The following is a 24,574-nucleotide window of genomic DNA, read 5'->3' as shown; positions in this document are numbered from 1 at the left end:
GTGAAGAGGAACTAAAAAGCCTCTTGATGAAAGTGAAAGTGGAGAGTGAAAAAGTTGGCTTACAGCTCAACATTCAGAAAACGAAGATCATGGCATCTGGTCCCAACACTTCATGGGAAATAGATGGGAAACAGTGGAAACAGTGTCAGACTTTATTTTGGGGGGGGCTCCAGAATCACTGCAGATGGTGATTGTAGCCATGAAATTAAAAGATGCTTATTCCTTGGAAGGAAAGTTATGACCAACCTAGATAGCATATTCAAAAGCAGAGAACTACTTTGCCAACAAAGGTCCGTCTAGTCAAGGCTATGGTTTTCCTGTGGTCATGTATGGATGTGAGAGTTGGACTGTGAAGAAGGCTGAGCACCAAAGAATGATGTTTTTGAACTGTGGTGTTGGAGAAGACTCTTGAGAGTCCCTTGGACTGCAAGGAGATCCAACCAGTCCATTCTGAAGGAGATCAGCCCTGGGATTTCTTTGGAAGGAATGATGCTAAAGCTGAAACTCCAGTACTTTGGCCACCTCATGTGAAGAGTTGACTCATTGGAAAAGACTCTGATGCTGGGAGGGATTGGGGGCAGGAGGAGAAGAGGATGACAGAAGATGAGATGGCTGGATGGCATCACTGACTTGATGGATGTGAGTCTGAGTGAACTCTGGGAGTTGGTGATGGACACGGGAGGCCTGGCGTGCTGTGATTCATGGGGTGGCAAAGAGTCAGACACGACTGAGTGACTGAACTGAACTGAACTGAACCTGTGTAAAGGGAGGCCTGGGTTTGACCCCTGGGTTGGGAAGATCCCCTGGAAGAGGGCATGGCAATCCACTCCAGTGTCTTGCATGGAGAATATCCACGGACAGAGGAGCCTGGTGGGCTACGGTCCATGGGGTTGTAAAGATTCAGACATGATTGAGCGACTAAGCACAGCACAACCTGTGTAAAAGCTAATCTTAACCCCTTTCCCAACCATTCTTCATAAATGTAAGCTAGTTGATTCTACTTTTCCCAAAAGAGTAATAAATAGGCTTTCCTACTCAAAACCTTTCTTAGTCTTTCAGAACATATAACATTTTGAACTGAAAAGGGAGAGCTACTTACGATCATCACAGGTGGTAGTGTCAGACAAGGAGCTGCTTTCTGATGGGATGATGTCTTCTGTGAACAAAATAAACTGGCTTTAGTACAATGGTGCCTTTGGACACCCCTAATAGTTCAATAAAACAATTCTCAATGGAGTGCATCTTATTTTTACTTAGATAAATGCAACTAGTTACACTGCATTAGGAGTAATTACCTGTTGTGAGAATGGACTCATTGAACACTTAAGACACAAACATCTTCCCTACTATACAAATATTACACTGGATTATTTCTTACAATGGAACAGACTTGAGAATCTACTGCACCATTAGATTAACTTATTTTTTGAGCTCTCTCCTGAAGAAAAGGGCTTTTTCTTGATAGAGTGAGGACATTTGTGGTACAGAAGCTTCTCAATCAGACTAGGGTTTCCTAACAGTGGGTGGCACTACTGACATTCCAGACTGGATGATTCTTTATTGGGGGGTGCTGTCCTTTTCACTGTAGGATCTCTAGCCTCTACTACTGGATATCAGTACCATCCCCACCCTCAGTTTTGACAATCAAACACGTCTGCAGACATTTCCCCAGAATGCAAAATTGCTGCTGGTTGAGAACCACTGAAATAAACAGACCTGGAATCAAAGCTTGCTTTTGTCACTTATTGGCTGGGAGACCCTGGGCAAATTACTTAATCTCTCCATGCATCATTTGGCTCAACTCTAAAATAGAGATGAGAATAGTACCTCGTGTTTAGCGCTTTGGTGAGCGTTCGATGACATAATAGATGCAAAGCCCTTGGCCTTGCTCCTGGTACAAGACAAATGCTCAATAAATATTAACTATACTTATTACTTTGGTTACCTACATACAGCATTCTAGTGAAAGAAGTCTGGTGGTTGGAAATGTCCATAAAAATGTGATTATTACTGGTGCTTGTCAAATGTTACAAAATGGGTTTAGCAAAAACCGCCATCTCACTTTGCTGTACAGCAGAAACTGACACAACATTATAAAGCAACTATACTCCAATAAATTTTTTTTTAAAAAGTGACATCTTTGATGTGTTGATGTGCTTTGACAAATCTTCCCATATTCAGTTGTCAAGGACGGGCAAGGTTACAGACAAATGTGACACCTCAACGTAAGCTTCGAAGCCATTATGAAGTGAATCTCCCCATCCAATCTAAAATTAATCTCTATCAGAGCCAAGAGGACGTTCTCTTAATGGGACACATGGTAGAGCTTGAAGGCGAGACGCCAGTACAGTCAGCTGTCAGGCAGGCTTTAAAAATAATCCACCCAATATATACTCAACCATTGGCATCAGTGCTGCCTAAATGTCAGTGACTGTAAAGGATAACATTTGAATCTTACACAGTTGGAGATGAATGGGCAACAACAAATGGCTATCAAAGTTAAGTGACCTGCTCACTACCCATCTCCTATAGGTCCAGAATGTGACCACCAACGAGGCCAACTGGATTTTCCATTGAGTCAAAACCATCCTAAATTCCCCAGCTGTAGTTGACGAACACTTGTGTGTTGATGTCCCTGCATTCACTTACCAAAAAGCCGGATCTCTACTTTTCAAATCATATGCCCTGAAGCTCAGTATACTTTAAAGCTCATTACCATATTTTGTCAAATCTAAGATGTAGAATTAGTTGATATCCCAGTAAAAAAAAAGAAAAAGTACTGATCATAACTGTAACGCCTCATCTAGTATAAGAATTATCCCAATTTCACAGATGCTTAAATGGGAGGGGGTGGGGAGTCTTGGAATCAAAAGAAATAATTATATTTCAACCAATGATCAAGGCTAAAAATTATTCTAATAAACATGGAAGGCCAGCTGGACTTGAAACCCATCTAGATGAGATTTTTCAGTTTAATTTTTTTCTGAATATTAGTTTTAGATACATGATGCTGAGAATTTTGAAAATACTAAAGAGAATTAAGAAAATTGACATGAAATTCTACAACTATTAATATTTTTGAACTCTTGCCCAACTAGTCTCTATGTGTACATATTTATACAATGTCAGGACTATGTTTTGGCTACAATTTTATATTCTGCCTTCTGCATTTCATAATACAATAGGAACATATGTCCATAAATAGCCTCTATAAATAACCATAATTGTAACAGTTCTTTTCTATCCACATATATTGGATCGGTCCTTAAAAAATATACATGGTCTGCTGCATTAAAAATCTCTGAGAAACTATTATATAGGGCCCAGCTGTCTTAATACTCTGTGTTTTCAAATATATTTCTTGCAATGACAGCAGGCCAGTTAGAGGTGAATCTCTCTTAGTGGGAACCAATATTGCTGTATAAAGCTCTTTCATCCTGAAAATTAAAGCAATGCAACAGTATAGTATTATAACAGTGAGAAGGTCACAGAAAACCAAGTTAACATACTTGTAAGAATGAAATTCCGAATCATTTTTATCCTAAGAAACTGAAGGATCAATCCATTCTTTTCTCTCTCATCAAATGAACTGGTTAGGAAACGGTAGATTCCATCAAGAGGACTGACTTAGGTGACTCAAAAAAACCTCACTAGTTACTAACCTGGTAAGATAACTGTTGCTTTCTGGCTGGGTTTCTTTCCACATCTAATGCGGTACTCATTTATAGCATTTTCAATCTCCTGAAGCTTTTTCACCGCATCCGTGTAATCTTGCTTTCGTTTTTTCTTCACGGTTTTGCAAAGGTCGGGCTCACTGGCAAGTTTCTTCACAGCCTCAACCAGCTTTTGCTGTATTAGGAAATTGCTCTCCAGTTCTTGCAAAGCAGGATCCTGCATTCACACAATGATATTGCTTTATTTTTATGGACACACACGGTCACTGTCATATGTCCTGGATAATAAAATTTCTCTTTCTCATGCATTCTCACATCACATGCTCTTTGTGAATGAAATCTTCCTAAGTTTTACTGCTTAGGTATTCTCAAACACTTTCCTAGAAGATAAGATCTCCCTCCTCCATTTACTTTAACTTAATAGTCCAATTCTCCTTCCTTTTCAAAGAAGGGAATTGGCCTTCCATTCATTCAACTGGTTGGATGAAGATATTTTTCAAGAAGGGATCCTTCACCCAAGATTCACAGCCAGAGAATGTTATATGCACAGCTTCAGAAACAGATAAACTGAGATTCCATTCTTCTTTCTGGGTAATTCCTGGTTGCATGGCCCTGGACATATTACTTAATTTTTAATGCTTCAGTTTTTTTTTTAACTTGTAAAATGGATGTAACATCCACCTTATGAAACTATGGTGAAGATGGAAGGAAACAATGTATATGCATTGCTTAGCTCAGAGCTGGGTATACACTGAGCACTTAATAAACAGCAGTGCTAACTTTATTATTAATGGAAACCACTACTATTTTCTAAAGCCAAGATGGTCAAACTTCTACAAGAAACATGAATAGGGTCATAGTGTCTGATGACACACAAACAGGAAAGTATCCTCTATCAGTTCAGTTCAGTCACTCAGTCGTGTCCGACTCTTTGCGACCCCATGAATCGCAGCACGCCAGGCCTCCCTGTCCATCACCAACTCCTGGAGTTCACTCAGACTCACGTCCATCAAGTCAGTGATGCCATCCAGCCTGGCTAACAAATCTTTTAACTTTATTATACCTAAAGTGCTATATGTGCGTTATCTCACTGAATACTCCTTGCATCTCTCAGAGGGAAGAACAATCATTACTCCCATTTTATTGATGAGAAAACCAGAGAATTGAGTCTTCAGAGAGGTCAATGATTTGCCAAAGGCTACTTGGTTTTAAGTGGGAGACTCTAGTGCTGAATTCTTAATTCTTAAAATAATGTTTCTCAATTTAGAGATACTTAGAGTTCATTTAATACTCTCTGTTTGGAGGAGTAAAGTCATGAGTCAATTTTAACTAAACTGTGCATGAAGGAAAGAATTCAACTTGGTCTCCATGATCACCTTTAACTGATGAGATAAAAATGTACAGCAGTAACTCAAAAACCAAAGGAACAAGTCAGCTACATTCAGCTGACAGCTTTTCTGCCTCACTGTTGACAGAAGTGCTCAGAACGGGTGCTCATACCTCTTCACTTGGCAGCAAGTTGTCATCTAATTTGAACGCGGTACCTATACGCCTTCTGACCTGAGGAGGTTTCTCACCTACGTTCAGAGGATACTCCTTGGGCATTTTGCCTGTGAGCTCCTATAAAACAGGACAGAACCGAGAGTGAGATTACTGACCCTGGCTGGAACTGTCAAACACAATTTGAAACGTTCCCCAAAGCAGATGACACTCACAGCCTCCCGCAAACAGATCTTCTTAAGCTCTTCAACTTTCTTCAGGAGCTTTTCTTGCAACAGTTTTTCCTTCTTCTTGAGTTCAAGGATCTTCTCTCTCTTTTGCTCCTCACTGACTTCTGAGTCTTGAGAACCTGGAGGTCGTGGGGGGTGGGGAGGGAGGGCAGGGAAGGTTTATACAGGCATGTTTCCTTCCTTTTCAGAGGACAAAGGATTTTTAAGCCAAACCTGCTATTTAATAATAGTTTCTTTCTTTTCTCCTTGTTTCTGAACATAATAAAAGGAAACTGGAGAACATTTTCTCATGCTTCTGGGCATCTAACAGAACCTGGTAATAATATACGCCTTTTGCATTTTGGTTCAGTCATTTGGGAAGCAATGATAAAATGTTTAATGTTTCAGATACACTCAATGAAAAAATTCATTTTTCTGAGCAGGAAAGAAGGTAAGATGTTCCTGGAGATAGTTGTTTGGAATGTTCTTTTGGAAAGTAAGCAAGGCAAGGGGATATTCTGTGTTTCAGATTCACAAGCTGACAATGGGATTTAGATGAGAATATTTTTAGCGAATTATGTATACTTAGTGATACTCTCATATAAATGTTTGCAGAAAAAAAAATGTCTGCAGAGTAAGGGTTTAGGAGCAAAAATCACTTTTGGGGTGAGATGGAGTTCAAGGGTTGTAATCATGGTTGATTTTATGTTAAATGGAAAATTAGACAACTGTCTGTATCAAAACCTACACACTGGAGAAAGAAAAAGCTTCTGGACTGGATGGGGAGAAAATGTTCTTGTAAGCTCCCTGAGGCACTCACTGTCTCAGCATCTAGTGTTAATTATACAACCTGAACTTTGTAACTTAACTTGCTTCATATTCTTTTAAAAATTAATTTCAAAATTTATTCAAAACTGCTGTATACTATAGGTTCTCTCATATGCTTACTTATTCTGGAAATAATGGGTTAAAAGATACATTTAAAAGTGATTTACAACCAAAAAAAAAGGTACATTAAGATACAGATAGCTTGCACACTCTCTAATCTAAAAATATTACCTGAGGAAATTAAACTGCCATTGCTTGCCATAATGAACTGGCTTTTCGCCTCGAGTGTCACCAGTTTGGAGACCCTTGGTGCTCCTGTCTCCGTCAAGTCCATTGCGATATCGTCTAAACTCCTGGCTGAAGGGATTTTTGCCTAACACAACATGGAAAGGAAGTACATTCAGTTACACCTATTTTGAATTAATAAAATGATTCAGTTAATATGGAATAAAAATGTCAACACAAAGGACAATACAGAATTTTTATATACTATAGTAATATTTTTCAGAAAAAAATTCAGACTTCAGCTTTGTCACTAAAATGTTTTATTAATCATGCATGATTCTTCCTCATGGTATAGTTCAATCATTAACATTAAAAAGTCATGAGTGCACACACACGCAATGCCTAAAAGTTGGCAAATCTTACAACTTTCAGAGCAGGCTATATGTTGCCCATCTGTCAAATGTAAGAAAAATTAAAACAACTGATAGTAAAGTTAAAAAAAAAAACCCACAAGACTCAAGAAACAAAAACCCATGAGGTTGCATCTTTTCTAAGAAAGTTTATCTTCTGAACGGAAAGTAAATGAGGGATGGGACTCTGTCCTTGTAGAAATACTTTCAGTTACTTACTTTGCTTTGCTTCCGGTCCAAGTAAAACTGATGCTGACTAATTGCCATTACCCAGATGGACTTGATGAGAGAGGAGTTCGCATACCACGTCTGCACAAAGAGGCCACTCTGCCCAAAGGTTCTTCTGGATACTGAAATCCTAAAAGATTAAGGAGAGCATTCATGATTTGTTTCTGGCCCAGCATAACATCAAATGTACCCAGTGGGTAGGTGTAACAAAGCACCTCCTTAATTGTTTTTCCTCTGCCACACCCTTGCCTTCAAGGACCAAGCCTCTGATTTTCTCCCTTTTATGAGAAAGCCAATCACACTTTGGTAATATCTCCTCATAAAAGCAGTATATTAAACAATACAAACACACATCTTCAAAAGCAGATGAGAAAATGGACAGAGTATTAGAAAAAGAATAGACACATATATATGTATAACTGAATCACTTTGCTATATGCATGAAATTAACACAACATTGTTAAACAATTATGCTCTAATACAAAAGGAAAATCTTAAAAGTAATGAAGAGAAAATGATTATTAATATGTCAACCATATAATATTTTAGAAAAACCTAAGTCTAGTAGGCTTATGTACATAAATATAAACATTCTGAACTCTGCACAGAAGCATGATACTGGAAATAATAGAAGTTAAAAATTATTTCAAAGCAGATGAGAATTAGCCACATTGGAGACTGTACTAAAAACATCAAATCAAAGACCACAGGACATGCCACCATCACAAAAAGGTGAGAATAAACGTGTTACTTTAAAGATCAAGCAATCACGACCTGTGGGATCAGCACCTTCCTCCAAGGAAAGAGAGCATCTCAGATCTAGCTATTGTCTGGCTTTGGCACTATCAGAGGATGAACATAATAATATTGTCTGATAATATGCATGTCCAAAACTGGCCCAGATTACTGCTTATGTACTGGATGAAAAGAGAGAGGGTCAGAGGAGGACAGAGCAAGAGAAAGAAAGATGGGGGCCGGGGAGGCAGACACTGTGTTGGGGCGGGGTTGAGGGGAGAAGAGTGCCAATGTTCCTTGTAGGAATCTGCCTTTTATCTCCAGGTCATCTTTTTGCCACAGCTGTTTCCTCCATCCCTCTGACCTCCAAATATCCATAAACTTATATCTGAAAAGCAACAACTGAGGGCTGATAAGGAATTCCTCCGAGGAACTCAGAGAGCCTACAATCTTGACTTTAATTCATGTTGATAATTTAGGAACTTTTTAAAGTGACTAAGAATAGCAAACTTAAAAATGAGCAAAGGATCTGAATAAACGTTTCTCTAAAGAAGGCAGACAAATGGCCAATGAGTCCATGAAAAGATGCTTGGCAAGCAAATCTAAACCAGTATGAGTTATCACTGCACACCATCAGGATAGCTATTTACACACACACACACACACACACACACAACCAGAAAAATAATAGATATTAGAGGATGTGGAGAAAATGAAACTGCAGTTTTGGTAGGGATGTAAAAGGGTATAGCTGCTTTGGAAACCAGTCTGGCAGTTCCTCAGAAGGTCAGAGAATTATGATTTGATCAAGCAATTCTACTCCTAGGTATGTACCCAAGGGAAATGAAAACATGTGCACATGAATATTCATAGCAGTATATGTGGCTAGTCACTGGACCTATACAGAAAAAAAGGCTTTTATTCTCACCTCCGTGGATCATGAACTTCAACAGCAAACTTTTTCTCACGGAAATATAAGTTCTCCAGCTGTTTCCATTGGAATAACTAAGAAATGAAGAAAACAAAAAAACCACACAGCTTTAATTAACATTAACTTTTAGAAAATAAGCTTAATAATTAAAAAAATCAAGAATTGAGATTAGGCATGTGCCTTTTCACAAACTAACTATAGCATGAAACCACTTTATTCCTTCTTTGACAGTAATCTTCACTTTATCACTGTTTCTTGAACAATAAAACCAAGCAACTGTGGGGAACATGCATACTATTTTTCCTTTGACTCAACTAAATAAAAGAGTGAGTAAGGAAATTGTAGATTCCAGTAAGCACATGCCTTCTGATCAAAGATGTTGACTTCATATTTAAATGGAAAGAGATTCAAAGGGATGTTTCAATAAGACCACAGATTAAATTTCAAAAGAATGCAAAGTGAAAGTAAAACAGAACCCCAAGCAAGGGTGATTCTCAATGATGATTTCCCCACCTACAAGAGTTCCCCTAAATGCCACAGAAACTGAATGCTAGGAATTGGAGGCTCCGTGGGATGGGAGTGAATGCTGACACTGCCCTCTTGGTTTCTGAGCTAGAGCTTCCAGTTTTTGTAAGAAAACTCATCAACATATTCCCACTGTTGATACTCTAATGCTCCACCAGGTGTTATCTGCCAGTTGGGTGGGAGAAATACAACTTACTAGCAATGGACATCTGAAAATTTAACTTGTAAAAAGCAGCTCATTCACAGAACTGAGTGGGCCCTCCTGCATTTTCTGGGTTAATTCCCAACCCTTCACATTAGCCTGAGACCCAGCTTGTCCTTTGAACTTTGACTTCGTAGTTGGAAATTCCTCTTCTCCATCCTAGTCTTATTTGTCAGAGAAATACTAGCACAGCAATTTCATTCCACTATTAGACTTTAGCTGGATTTTTAACTTACGTTCAAAGAATCTTCATAAAACATTCTAATCATTAAGAAAATAACTTCTCTGCAATGCACCACCAGCAAAACCATTTCCTGGGGTACAGGAACCAAGACTTTTCACCAACCTTATCTAAAAGGAACAGCACAAGCGGATGGTTCCTATGCACATACAGCTGGAAGACAGACCTGTTCAAACTGGAACCCCCACCTCAAACAGTGAAATAAACCATCACCCACTGAGAACACAGAGCTTCGTCGTCTGAGCACCTAGCGTCTAACTACAGCCCTCGCCCAGGTAGAAAGGAATTCGTGGGAGCTTAAAGGTACATACCGATGTCCTAAAATGTCTGTAGTTTCCAAGCTTTCATGTCTTTTAATTCCAAGGTTCCAAAAGTGAGACAGCAAGGGGAAGGGAATCTCCGAGGTGCTCTCTCCCTCCCCCACTCCCTCCTGTCCCAGCCAGGCAGCTCCGGTGAGTTCTGCACGGAGCTTCCTAAGACACTTAGGTGTAACTCAGTTTCACAAACCGAGCCTCCCACGGCTGACACGCTACTGACATCAGCAATTCCTCCAAGTGACACCACCCCGGTTCCATTCCTTCCTCCATCAGGGAGAGGACAGCCAAGTTCTCTCTAGCAGATTTCCACGGGAGAGAGACGCACTTTCCACACGGGGTATGGGGGAGATTCAGACGGTATTTCCTGGGAAGCAAGTTGCTTTGAATCCAGGCACAAATTTCACTGGAGGCTGGGCGAAGGAGACGTTGCTCACGTTGCTCCCGGTTTACTCACCCCGGCCGTGAACAGGTTCGACAGGAAGAGCCACAATGCAGCTCAGCTGTGTTTTCCTTTGCGTCCATTCCCACACACATAAAAACTAGGGCTGGACTTGAAACCTGATCTCTGTAAAGCTGCCACCTCCCCCTCTTATCACTTACAAACGTGAAACACAAGGCTCTCCATTGGGCACATCCCAGCGTTGCGAACAGACAGCCCCCTGCAGCAAAAGCCCTACTTAAAAGGTGAAAGGTTTCAGCTAATTTTAAAGAATTTGAAAAAATGAGATGGCAACTGGGTTTGCAAATGAAGTTATGGGAATGAGACTGCATTTTTAAGTCTGAAAGGCAAAGCCATTTCCCCATCTGAAATCTTAAAAAGTTGTTGTGATGGGCGAGCGGGGGTAGGGGGAATTCCCTGGCGGCTCAGTAGTTAGGACCTGGCGCTTTCACTGCTGTGAGTTCGATCCCTGGAGTTTTTGCAAAATGTGATTTCATATATGTGCCTGTAATAGTATAAAAGTGAACAGGAATGGCACATACTTCATTCATGACAGCGGTTCAGGACAGTAGAATGTACGAGGGGTTCATGGCACCACAAACTTCAACATTACCAGTCATGTTTATTTTATTAATAAAAATAAGATGAAGTCAATATGACAAAATATTCGTCATCAGCAGTTTAGGTGGTTATGCAGGTGTTGTCACATTCTTGGTATTCCTGTTTTTTTTTTATCTCTAAAAGTTATAGAAGTTTGTATAAAATGAACAAAGGTCGGTCTATTTCATACAAGAGTGAGATTTCCACTAGCCATTGGGAATCATCTAATTTAGACATGTATTACCTGTGTGATCCTTATCACTGTTTGAAGTAGCTAGGAAAACACTTCTAACTGTAGTGGCACTTGATCTAGCTGGCCGCTGGAAATAAGCTAGCTTGTCTTTTCAAATTTCTGAAATCAATCTTCTATCATGCCTTTAAACTATCTTGGAGTTCTAGATCTCAGAGAGCCAGGATGAGGCTCTGAAAATGGAGTGGAGCTGAGGTGAAGTGGATTCCTTTACTCATTCAACACGCCTAGGAACGCACCTGGCAGGAGCAGTCAATTGCCCAATCTTCATTCCTGTCCTTTTGGCCAGTGTTTTCCTTATAGGGTAAATACAAGGTCCCTCTTTGGTCAAAACCACTCAAGATTTTGGGCCAGTGGAAGGATAAGGGGAAAATGTGAGAAAGATATCCACCAGGCTGACCTAACTTGCTAGGGTCTCTAAGAGAAATGGCCTGAATTCCCTGGTGGCCTCCAGTGTATGCACGCTCAGTCATGTCTGACTCTCTGTGACCCCACGCACTGTAGCCCACCAGGCTCTTCTGTTCATGAAATTTCCCAGCAAGAATACTGGAGTGCATTGCCATTCTGTTCTCCAGGGGATCTTCCCGACCCAGGGATCAAACCCAAGTCTTCTGCATTGCAGGCAGATTCTTTACTTCTGAGTCATAAAGGAAGCTTCTCTTGGTGGTCTAGTGGTTAGGATTTGGTGCTTTTACTCTGTGGCCTGGGGTTCAATCCCTGATGGGGGAACTAAGATCCCTGCAAGTCAAGCTGCACAGTACAGCAAAAAAAAAAAAAAAGAGAGAGAGAGAGAGAAATGGCCTGACATGTTAATAAACCACTCCAGTAATCCTGCCTGGAAAATTCTATGAACAGAGAAGCCTGGTGGGCTACAGCCCATGGGGTTGCAAATAGTTGGACATGACTGAGTGACTAAACAACTCTAAATAAATCACCTGAAAGATGAAGAAGAGTTGCAAGAAACCATTTAAGGAAAAAGATCAAGGTTCAAAGGAAGGCACAAACGAGCTAAGTATGCTTTACATTCTCCATTGTTTGGAGAATACTGGACCCCATACAGAGAAGCACTATTATAGGGTCTGATGTCTTACAGGATAGAACAAGGCTACTACATATATTGAATCTTTCCTCATAGCTCAGTCGGAAAAGAAATCTGCGTGCAATGCAGGCAGACCTAGGTTCAATTCCTGGGTCGGGATGATCCCCTAGAGAAGGAAATGGCAACCCATTCCAGTATTCTTGCCTGTGAACAGAGGAGCCTGGCAGGCTACAATCCATAGGGTCACAAGAGTTGGACACGACTTAGCGACTAAACTGCCACCACCACTATATATATTTTATGCATGTATATGTACAGAGAAAATTTATAATTTTCATATTAAAATAGAAAGAATTTTTTTTTTTTTTTGCCAAAACAAAATTCCCACTCATGGAGATTTGCCGGGGCGGGGGGTGGGGGGTGGGAGAAGAGTTTTATTTGCTTTGCCACACAGAGTTAAGAGCATGAAAGTGGACTATTTCCTAAAGCGATCGTTAAACCAGCCTAATGACAATCATTAACTGGTATTTATTGTTGTTTATGTGGCACTCACTAATAGGGTTGAATTTGAAATTGTGTTCTGTTTAGAATTCATGGTGTTAGTGACAAAAGGAAATCCTTGTATGGTGACAATAAAACTACAAATCAGGTCTTCCAGACTTCTTTCTGGGCTTCCCAGGTGGTGCAGTGGTAAATAATCCGCCTGCCAATAAAGGAGAGGCAAGAGATGTGGGTTTGATTCCTGGGTTGGGAAGATCCCCTGAAGAAATGGAAACCTATTCCAGTAATCTTGGCTGGAAAATTCCATAGACAGAGGAGTCTGGTGGGTGACAGTTTTGAAGAATCTACTCTATGCTTATATAGAATGATTAGTTGTGCTCTTTAGCATCAAAGAGATACCCCACATCCAAGGTAAGAGAAATCCAAGTAAGACAGTAGGTGTTGTAAGAGGGCATCAGAGGGCAGACACACTGAAACCATAATCACAGAAAACTAGTCAATCTAACCACACTAGGACCACAGCCTTGTCTAACTCAGTGAAACTAAGCCATGCCATGGGGCCACCCAAGATGGGCAGGTCATGGTGGAGAGGTCTAACAGAATGTGGTCCACTGGAGAAGGGAATGGCAAACCACTTCAGTATTCTTGCCTTGAGAACCCCATGAACAGTATGAAAAGGCAAAATGATAGGATACTGAAAGAGGAACTCTCCAGGTCAGTAGGTACCCAATATGCTACTGGAGATCAGTGGAGACATAACTCCAGAAAGAATGAAGGGATGGAGCCAAAGCAAAAATAGTACCCAGCTGTGGATGTGACTGGTGATAGAAGCAAGGTCTGATGCTGTAAACAGCAATATTGCATAGGAACCTGGAATGTTAGGTCCATGAATCAAGGCAAATTGGAAGAGGTGAAACAGGAGATGGCAAGAGTGAATGTTGACATTCTAGGAATCAGTGAACTAAAATGGACTGAAATGGGTGAATTTAACTCAGATGACCATTATATCTACTACTGCAGGCAGGAATCCCTTAGAAGAAATGGAGTAGCCATCATGGTCAACAACAGAGTCTGAAATGCAGTACTTGGACGCAATCTCAAAAACAACAGAATGATCTCTGTTCGTTTCCAAGGCAAACCAATCAATATCACGGAAATCCAAGTCTATGCCCCAACCAGTAATGCTGAAGAAGCTGCAGTTGAATGGTTCTATGAAGACCTACAAGACCTTTTAGAACTCACACCCAAAAAAGATATCCTTTTCATTATAGGGGACTGGAATGCAAAAGTAGGAAGTCAAGAAACACCTGGGGTAACAGGCAAATTTGGCCTTGGAATGCAGAATGAAGCAGGGCAAAGACTAATAGAGTTTCCCAAGAAAATGCACTGGTCATAGCAAACACCCTCTTCCAACAACACAAGAGAAGACTCTACACATGGACATCACCAGATGGTCAACGCCAAAATCAGACTGATTATATTCTTTGCAGGCAAAGATGGAGAAGCTCTATACAGTCAACAAAAACAAGATCAGGAGCTGACTGTGGCTCACATCATGAACTCCTTATTGCCCAATTCAGACTTAAATTGAAGAAAGTAGGGAAAACCACTAGACCATTCAATATGACCTAAATCAAATCCCTTATTAATATACAGTGGAAGTGAGAAATAGATTTAAGGCACTAGATCTGATAGATGAGCTATGGACAGAGGTTCATGACATTGTACAGGAGACAAGGATCAAGACCATCCCCATGGGAAAAAAAATGCAAAGAAGCAAAATGGCTGTCTGAGGAGGACTTACAAATAGCTGTGAAAAGAAGAGAAGTGAAAAGCAAAGGAGAAAAGGAAAGATATACGCATCTGAATGCAGAGTTCCAAAGAATAGCAAGGAGAGATAAGAAAGCCTTCTTCAGCGACCAATGCAAAGAAATAGAGGAAAAGAAACAGAATGGGAAAGACTAGAGATCTCTTCAAGAAAATTAGAGATACCAAGGGAGCATTTCATGCAAAGATGGGCTCGATAAAGGACAGAAATGGTATGGACCTAACAGAAGCAGAAGATATTAAGAAGAAGTGGCAAGAATACACAGAAGAACTGTACAAAAAGATCTTCATGACCCAGATAATCACGATGGTGTGATCACTCACCTAGAGCCAGACATCCTGGAATGTGAAGTCAAGTGGGCCTTAGAAAGCATCACTACAAACAAAGCTAGTGGAGGTGATGGAATTCCAGTTGAGCTATTTCAAATCCCGAAAGATGATGCTGTGAAAATGCTGCACTCAATATGCCAGCAAATTTGGAACACTCAGCAGTGGCCACAGGACTGGAAAAGGTCCGTTTTCATTCCAATCCCAAAGAAAGGCAATGCCAAAGAATGCTCAAACTACCGCACAATTGCACTCATCTCACACGCTAGTAAAGTAATGCTCAAAATTCTCCAAGCCAGGCTTCAGCAATATGTGAACCAAGAACTTCCTGATGTTCAAGCTGGTTTTAGAAAAGGCAGAGGAACCAGAGATCAAATTGCCAACAACATCCGCTGGATCATGGAAAAAGCAAGAGAGTTCCAGAAAAAACATCTATTTCTGCTTTCTTGACTATGCCAAAGCCTTTGACTGTGTGGATCACGATAAACTGTGGAAAATTCTGAAAGAGATGGGAATACCAGACCACCTGACCTGCCTCTTGAGAAACCTATATGTAGATCAGGAAGCAACAGTTAGAACTGGACATGGAACAATAGACTGGTTCCAAGTAGGAAAAGGAGTACGTCAAGGCTGTCTATTGTCACCCTGCTTATTTAACTTCTATGCAGAGTACATCATGAGAAACGCTGGACTGGAAGAAACACAAGCTGGAATCACGATTGCTGGGAGAAATATCAATAACCTCAGATATGCAGATGACACCACCCTTATGGCAGAAAGTGAAGAGGAACTAAAAAGCCTCTTGATGAAAGTGAAAGAGGAGAGTGAAAAAGTTGGCTTAAAGCTCAACACTCAAAAAACGAAGATCATGGCATCTGGTCCTATCACTTCATGGGAAATAGATGGGAAAACAGTGTCAGACTTTATTTGGGGGGGCTCCAAAATCACTGCAGATGGTGACTGCAGCCATGAAATTAAAAGACGCTTACTCCTTGGAAGAAAAGTGATGACCAACCTAGATAGCATATTCAAAAGCAGAGACATTACTTTGCCAACAAAGGTTCGCCTCTTCAAGGCTATGGCTTTTCCAGTGGTCATGTATGGATGTGAGAGTTGGACTGTGAAAAAGGCTGAGCACCAAAGAATGATGCTTTTGAACTGTGGTGTTGGAGAAGACTCTTGAGAGTCCCTTGGACTGCAAGGAGATCCAATCAGTTCATTCTGAAGGAGATCAGCCCTGGGATTTCTTTGGAAGGAATGATGCTAAAGCTGAAACTCCAGTACTTTGGCCACCTCATGCGAAGAGTTGACTCATTGGAAAAGACTCTGATGCTGGGAGGGTTTGGGGTCAGGAGGAGAAGGGGACGACAGAAGATGAGATGGTTGGATGGCATCACTGACTCGATGGAAGTGAGTCTGAGTGAACTCCGGGACAGGGAGGCCTGGCGTGCTATGATTCATGGGGTCGCAAAGAGTTTGACACGACTGAGCAACTGAACTGATTAGCAACAAAACAGGGAAGATAGCAGGAGATGAAATAATAGCTAGGATTAACTTTGAGATTACAAAATAAATAGATATATAACTGAAAAAGTCAAAGAGGAGCAATGAGAACAGTGATAGTAGCAAACAGATAATAAAAAAAAACTACAATAGGAAAAGAATGTTTCCTTAGGTTATAAATCACCTTGTCTTAGGAAAAGAAAGTGTCAAAGATGTAATAACTGACACAGAAAATCAAAGCTGAATCAAATCCCATTGAAAAAGTGAATGTGTATATAATACCATAAGTTAAGTCACTTGCTCAGTCGTGTCCGACTCTTTGCAACCCCATGGACTGTAGCCCAGCAGGCTCCTCCATCCATGGGATTCTCCAGGCAAGAATACTGGAGCGGGTTGCCATTTCCTCTCCAGGGGATCTTCCTCACCCAGGGATCAAACCCAGGTCTCCCACATTGCAGGCAGATGCTTTAATCTCTGAGCCACCAGGGAAGCATAGTCAGAACCTAGTCCCTTTATACTTAGACGTAAAGGAGGTTGACAGTTTTAGAATAATTGTCACACATTATTACACTTTGGGGCTTCCCTGGTGGCTCAGCGGCAGAGAATCTGCCTGCCAATGCAGGAGACTTGGGTTTGATCCCTGGGTTCGGGAGATCCCCTGGAGAAGGAAATGGGAACCCACTCCAGTATTCTTGCCTGGAGAATCCCACGCACAGACGAGCCTGGTGGGCTACAGACCATGGGGCTGCAGAGGCAGAAATAACCGAGCAACTAAACAATTACGCTTTAATGAGATTTGTGGGTTGAATATTTAAGACATTTTGTTGAAACCTATAATCCATAGTTAGTTAGACCCCACTATTATAGACTCAAAGAACTGGAAGAAATCACCTTTCCCCTCCTATCCTACAATCACACTGATTCCTAAATATCTGAGATCACAAACTTAGAAAAAAGGACTATAAGGAAAAGCAGAAGGACTTTTAGGAAACCAGAAGTCACATACTTAAGTAGCTCTTGTCCTTTACATATTCTTCTTCAATTAACAAATACATCTTGTTCACCTGGTACATGCGAAGTCCTGGTCTCGTTGGAAAATAATGACCAGGTCCCCTCCCTTGTGATGCTTACCTGAACCAAATGGACCATATCAGAGTGCCTTGGCATACATGCTGATTTCAACACATGTGCTTTATTTGGCAAGTTGCTTAACTTTCCTGAGTTTCAGTTTCCTCATCTGTAAAATGGGACCAACAATGCCTGCCTCAGAGGATTGTTGGAAGGGTTTAGTTGAGATTATGTTCAAAAAGCATTTAGCACAGTGCCTGGCTCAGAATCAACATTCAGGAAGTGATACAGTCAGTTGTATCCATTAAGGACTCTCAGTCCAATTCTCTTATTTTGTCATCTTTTCTGAAAATGGAGAAGAGCCACTTAATAGCAGTCATGTCCGACTCTTTGTGGCCCCGTGGACTATAGCCTGCCAGGCTTCTCCATCCCTGAGCTTTCCCAGGCAAGAATACTGGAGTGGGTTGCCATTTCCTTCTCCAGGGGATCTTCCCAATATAGGGATCGAACCCAGTCTCCTGCATTGGAGACAGATTCTTTACCATCTGCGCCACCAGGGAAGCCCACTTAATAGCAGAACTAGAACTAAAAACAGCTGTCTGGATCCCACATCTGTCTTTCCACCGATGAGCAACAGGCGAGTTATTCTGTTGACACATCTGTGTCCCTCAGCTTTCCAAAGCCATGAGCGTCAGCCTCTGTAAAAACTGCTCTATCTCTGTTGATTTCATCGGTCGTTTCCTGCTACACCCTCTAGGTAGGAAGTCTGTTCACGGTTTCTGTATTGCCAAGGTCACACAGGAGGGACATGGGGACAGGTCAAGGGCACGCCCACAGGGAGACTCATGGCAGCAAGCTAGCAAGTTCCCTCCGGTCTAAAGCACTCAGAAGGGACATGCCCTAACACATAAAAAATGCCGAGAAGTGTGCACCAGCAAGGGGGACCTTTGGAGAGTGAAAGACATGGAAAAGTCATGGACAGAATGGATTCAACTATCTGTGTGAATCTTGATGGACTGAAAGCTGACGGAGTCCAAAGTTTTAACACTAGGTGATGATAGGAAAGATGTCATCAGAAACTTTTTTTTTTTAAAAATAGCACTTATAACACAGGTTAATCATTTACCTGCAGATTCACCTGGAAATGACTAAATTTGGGATAGTCACAGCCCTGGTGTATGACTGTACATCAAATAATGACTCAGAGTAATTCCCCTGCTATGACTTGAAGCAAAAGAAGATCATAGTATTACTTATTTTTTTTAATGTAAAAAAAATTACACTTGATGAGTATACTCTTAGTACCCACAAGCCAGCTTGTTGCCGTTGTTTAGTTGCTCAATCCTGACTAGCTCTTTGCAACCCCATGGACTGCAGCAAGCCAGGTTTCCCTGTCCTTCACTATCTCCTGGAGTTTGCTCAGACTCATGTCCATTGAGTCAGTGATGTCATCCAACTATCTCACTCTTTGTCACCCCCTTCTCCTCCTGCCTTCAATCTTTCCCCAAATCAGGGTCTTTTCCAATGAGCTGGCTCTTTGCATCAGGTGGCCAAACTTTTGGAGCTTCAGCATCAGTCTTACCAATGAATATTTAGGGTTGATTTCCTTTAGGATTGACTGGCTTGATCTCCTTACAGTCCAAGGGACTCTCAACAGTCTTCTCCAGTACCACAGTTCAAAAGCATCAATTTTTCGGTGCTCAGCCTTCTTTACGGTCCAGCTCTCACATTCGTACATGACTATTGGAAAGACCATAGCTTAGCTTTGACTATATGGACCTTTGCTGGCAAAGTGATATCTCTGCTTTTTAATGTGCTGTCTAAGTTTGTCATAACTCTTTTTCCAAGGAGCAAGTGTCTTTTAATTTTGTGGCTGAAGACACCATCCGCAGTGATTTTGGAGCCCAGGAAAATAAAATATGTGTTTTTTTCACTGGAAGTGAAAGTTGAAATCAGTGTTTCCACTTTTTCCCCATCTGTTTGCCATGAAATGATGGGAATAGACGCCATCGTTTTAGTTTTTTGAATGCTGAATTTTAAACCAGCTTTTTCACTCTCCTCTTTCACCTCCACCAGGAGGCTCTTTAGTTTCTCTTCGCTTTCTGCCATTAGCAAGCAGAAATGGTATCCTCTCCATATCTGATGCTGTTGATATTTCTCCCACCAATCTTATTCCAGCTTGTGATTCATCCAGCCCGGCATTTCACATGGTGGACTCTGCATAAAAGTTAACTGAGCAGAGTGACAATACACAGCCTCATTGTACTCCTTTCCCATTTTGAACCAGTCTGTTGTTCCATATCTGGTTCTAACTGTTGCTTCTTGACCCGTAACAGGAGACAAGGTTTCTCAGGAGACAAGTAAGGTGCTCTGGTATTCCTATCTCGTTCAGAATTTTCCAGTTTGTTGTGATCCACACAGTCAAAGACTTTAGTCAATGAAGCAGAACCAAATTTTTTTCTGGAATTCCCTTGCTTCCTCTGTGATCCAAAGGACGTTGGCAATTTGATCTCTGGTTCCTCTGCCTTTTCTAAATCCAGCTTGTACACCTGGAAGTTCTTGATTCACATACTGCTAAAACGCCACTTGAAGGTTTTTGAGCATTACCTTACTAGCATGTGAGATGAGTATAATTATATGATAGTTTGAACATTCTTTCACATTGCCTTTCTTTGGGATTAGAATGAAAAACTGATCTTTTCCAGTCCTGTGGCCACTGCTGAGTTTTCTAAATTTGCTGACATATTGAGTGCAGCACTTTCATAGCATCATCTTTTAGGATTTGAAATAGCTCAGCTGGATTCCATCACCTCCACTAGCTTTGTCCATAGTAATGCTTTCGAAGGCCCACTTGACTTCACACTCCAGGATGTCTGGCTCTAGCGAAGTGACCACACCATCATGGTTATCCAGGTCATTAAGATCTTTTTTGTATAGTTCTTCCTTGTATTCTTACCACCTCTTCTTAATCTCCTCTGCTTCTGTTAGGTCCTTGCTGTTTATGTCCTTTATTGTGCCCAACTTTGCATGAAATATTCCCTTGCTATCTCCAATTTTCTGGAAGAGATCTCTAGTCTTTCTGATTGTATTATTTTCCTCTACTTCTCTGCATCGTTCATTTAAGAAGGCTTTCTTATCGCTCCTTGCTAACCTCTGGAACTCTGCATTCAGTTGGATGTACTGTTCCCTTTCTCCTTCGCCTTTTGCTTCTCTTCTTTTTTCAGCTATTTGTAAGTCCTCCTCAGATAACCACTTTGCCTTCATGCATTTTTCTTTGGGATGGTTCTGGTCCCGTCCTCCTGTACAATATTATGAACCTCTGTCCATAGTTCTTCAGGAACCCTGTCTACCATATCTAATCCCTTGAATCTATTTGTCACCTCTAGTGTATAATCATAAGAGATTTGATTTAGGTCATACGTGAATGGTCTAGTGGTTTCCCCTACTTTCTTTAATTTAAGCCTGCATTTTGCAATAAGGAGTTCATGATCTGAGCCACAGTAAGCTTCAGGTCTTATTTTTGATGACTGTATAGAGATTTTTTTCATCTTCAGCTGCAAAGAAAACAATCAATCTGATTTCAGTATTGACCATCCGGTAATGTCCATGTGTACAGCTGTCTCTTGTGCTGTTGGAAGACAGTGTTGTTTGCCTTCTGGAGTACCAGAAAATTAGAATTTTGTAGGATAATGAGCTTTGAGAAAGCCAAATTGACCTACCTTCTGTTCAGCCAGCCATCTTTGACCAATGAAATATTTATGTGACTGAGAGTGAGTGTTCTCAACAACCTTATAGGGAGGTACTGCATTTAGCTCCATTTCACAGAAGGGAAGACTGAGGCTCAAAGAGACTTAAGTAGACAGAGCAAGGTCACAAAGCAAAATAGGTGCAGATCTGAGATTCACACTCAAGCACAATGATGGCTCTAAAATCCCCAGCGTCCTGCCTTTCTCATCTGAGAAGAATACTCCATGGAGATTTGTTATGTTAATCAAAAAAGGGAGGAAAAAGGAGTAATTTCCAGCTCTACCTCAGAGGAAAAAAGAGCAGCAATTACAGTAGCCATTTGTAGGAAAAGGACTCCGAGTCTCTCATATTTTACTTACTTATTCAACCAATGATGATTTTGCTTCACTTCTCACCCTCACCCACAACTGCCAGAACATCTGGCCATGTCTGGAGACACTTTTGGTTCTCACACTGGAGGGGAGGCTGTTTCTAGCATCTTGTGGTTAGAGGCCAGGGATACTACTGATATCAGACCATGCTCAGGACAGAATGATCTGGCCCCCAACAGCCATAGTACAGAGACAGAGAAAAGCTAACTCATCACTGTTAGTAATATAACTATGCTTTGGTAGGTGGTGTGTGTTGAAGAAGATGATAAAAGTTTTGCAATAAAATAATGATTTTGGAGTTCTCTTTTTCTCAACTAGGTAATGCCTTTAGAAATAAATAGCTGCCCAGATTGTTTTCTAAATGCAAATGTTACCTCCTAGAAGGACTTAGAGCAACTGATAAGACAACAAGAGGCCATGCTCTCCGTGTCTGGTGTGCTGAATGAAAATTTTGTAAAATATCACTTTGCTGACAAAGGCCCATATAGTCACAGACAAAGTTTTTCCAGTAGTCATGTACAGATGTGAGAGCTGGACTACAAAGAAGGCTGAGTGCCAAAGAATTGATACTCTCGAGTCGGGTGCTGGAGAAGACTCTTAAGAGTCCCTTTTTCCTGCAAGGAGATCAAACCAGTCCATTCTATAGGAAATTAACACTGAATATTCATTTGAAGGATTGATGATGAAGCTGAAGCTCCAATACTTTGGCTACCTGATGCAAAGAGCTGGCTCATTGGAAAAGACTCTGATGCTGGGAAAGATTGAAGGCAGGAGGAGAAGGAGGTGACAGAGGATGAGATGTTTGGATGGCATCACCAAGTCAATGGACATGAGTTTGAGCAAACTTCAGGAGATACTGGAGGACAGAGAAGACTGGCGTGCTGAGGTTCATGGGGTTGCAAAGAGTTGGATACGATTTAGCGACTGAACAACAACAACACAATGGTACATACTCAGGTAGTGACAATTACTTTATCAGATGTGATGTTATAACCTTGCACACATAAAACATTAGTTGTTAAACGCAAGGAACAAAACATTCTGAGGATTTTTTGAAATGTTTACGTGAAGATGTCCTGGTTATCAGAAAATGCATAATATAAAACCTGATCAGGAGAATGTCATCTCATATAAAGTCCTTCTGTGGCCAAATCTCTAATCTCTCAGGGCTGATCTCATGATACCTGTTAGTAACTGGAGTGTTCATTGCATGTATCTGGTACAACCAGTGCTGACCTGTCATTCAGAGATACCTACATGGCTTTTCCAGATGCTGACAGCTGGCATCCCTTCTCACAAATTGGTACCTAGGCTTCCCTGGTGGCTCAGTTGGTGAAGAATCTGCATGCAATGCAGGAGACCCAGGTTCAATCCCGGGGAGGGGAAGATCCCCTGGAGAAGAAAATGGCAACCCACTCCAGTATTCTTGCCTGTGAAATCGCACGGAGAGAGGAGCCTGCTGGGCTATAGTCCATGGGATCACAAAGAGTCATACACAACTTAGCAGCCAAACCACCATCACTGCTTATTAAATATTTTCAATAAAAATCATGATTTTGTCTTTCCAGGTAGATTGTCAGGACCTTGATGACTAAGATTTGGGTTTTTCCTTAAAGGGGATAAAGAATATAAGGTACACATTCAGAGCCCTTGCACACAGAACAGGCTCAAGAAAATTTGTTGGAAAAATATCAAACAGAGTATATTGCTAGAATTTTGTTCCAGAAGGATGAATGAATTAAAGCCAAACTGATCTTTAGGTGTAAGTACAGAATGAAGAATACCGTTTATGCCTCATGAAAGAGAAAAACTTTACCATGCTTTACATACTAACTGGTTTTTCTGCATTTGGACTGGTCAGTCCTATTAGAGATCTGTCTTTCATTTTTCTGTATATGCCAACAATTCAGCCATTCAGTAAGTGCCTATCAACACGGAGTAACAGATGAAATAAAGAAATCTAATGGTTTTGCCTGATCAGCAGTCACTTTCTTTTTTCAACCATCACCTTCAGTTTCTACAGGGAACAGACTCATTCTTTAAGCTCCAGCTGTAGGGGTCTCAGTTTTTATAACGTGCCTGTCCCCCTCCCATCAGCACATACTGTTCTCTGACGTGAACATGCCAGCCCATTCTTTGTTTTAAGCCTGGCTCCTTCTCACCCTTCAGGTCTTAGCTCATATGTTACCCTTCTCAGAGAAGCCTTCCCTGAACACAGGAAACATCCCTACCTGTCCCATTTTCATTCCTCCGTCTCCTTTGTTCCCATCAGAGACTATTCAAAATCTATATCTTCATTCTCAGCTACCTTGTTTGTTTCTCATTAACCATCCTCCATGAACGACTTCAAAGGGAACAAACACAGAAGGACAGAAACTACTTGTCACCCTCAGGATCTATTTTTCCTCCTTCCTTTTCGTAACAAAACACCTTGAGTGATGGCTTTGTCCATGGCCATCCACCACTTCCAGCCTCTTTTGCAGTTAGACCTGGTGACTTTTATGAACAAGGCTGCTTGCCTTGGCTTCTTTCCATCTGCCTACTAGTCTTGAGATGGAAATGGAGACTCACCAAAGCACATCCAATTATCTGAGTTCTCTGTCTTAGAAGATCTGCTTCAGATTCTCATAGTGATTAATTATAGGAAGAAAAGACAAATACCTACGCTGCCCGTAAAGTTTCTATAAATTAGAGCATGGTATGAAGGGAAAAATAAGCAACCATAAGTTTTTTTTTGTGTGTGCAATGTCTATGGGAAAGGAGGAGGGGAGGGATAAATTAGGAGTTTGGGATTGACATATACACACTACTATATATAAAACAGATAAGCAACAAGGACCAACTGTATAGAACAGGGAACTAAACTCAATATTTTAT

The 24,574-nt window shown here is 41.0% G+C and overlaps 1 protein-coding gene across 12 annotated transcripts in view; it reads right to left on the bottom strand.

Annotated features, from left to right (window-relative positions):
• Positions 1-24,574, bottom strand: part of FRMD4B (FERM domain containing 4B) — a 374,847-nt gene that overhangs the window by 18,292 nt on the left and 331,981 nt on the right. For all 12 annotated transcript variants that reach the window (XM_042235971.2, XM_042235970.2, XM_060402228.1 and 9 more), the window contains 7 exons: positions 8,738-8,814; positions 7,066-7,204; positions 6,443-6,584; positions 5,390-5,523; positions 5,175-5,294; positions 3,663-3,891; positions 1,100-1,156 (listed from right to left, as the gene is read on the bottom strand). In XM_042235971.2, the coding sequence (XP_042091905.1) occupies positions 1,100-1,156; positions 3,663-3,891; positions 5,175-5,294; positions 5,390-5,523; positions 6,443-6,584; positions 7,066-7,204; positions 8,738-8,814 (898 nt within the window). The remainder of the gene's footprint in view (positions 1-1,099; positions 1,157-3,662; positions 3,892-5,174; positions 5,295-5,389; positions 5,524-6,442; positions 6,585-7,065; positions 7,205-8,737; positions 8,815-24,574) is intronic.

The sequence above is a fragment of the Ovis aries genome, chromosome 19 (assembly GCF_016772045.2).
Source record: "Ovis aries strain OAR_USU_Benz2616 breed Rambouillet chromosome 19, ARS-UI_Ramb_v3.0, whole genome shotgun sequence".
Taxonomy (NCBI): domain Eukaryota; kingdom Metazoa; phylum Chordata; class Mammalia; order Artiodactyla; family Bovidae; genus Ovis; species Ovis aries.
The sequence above is the reverse complement of the archived record's forward strand: the minus strand, read 5'-3'. Positions and strand labels throughout refer to the sequence as shown.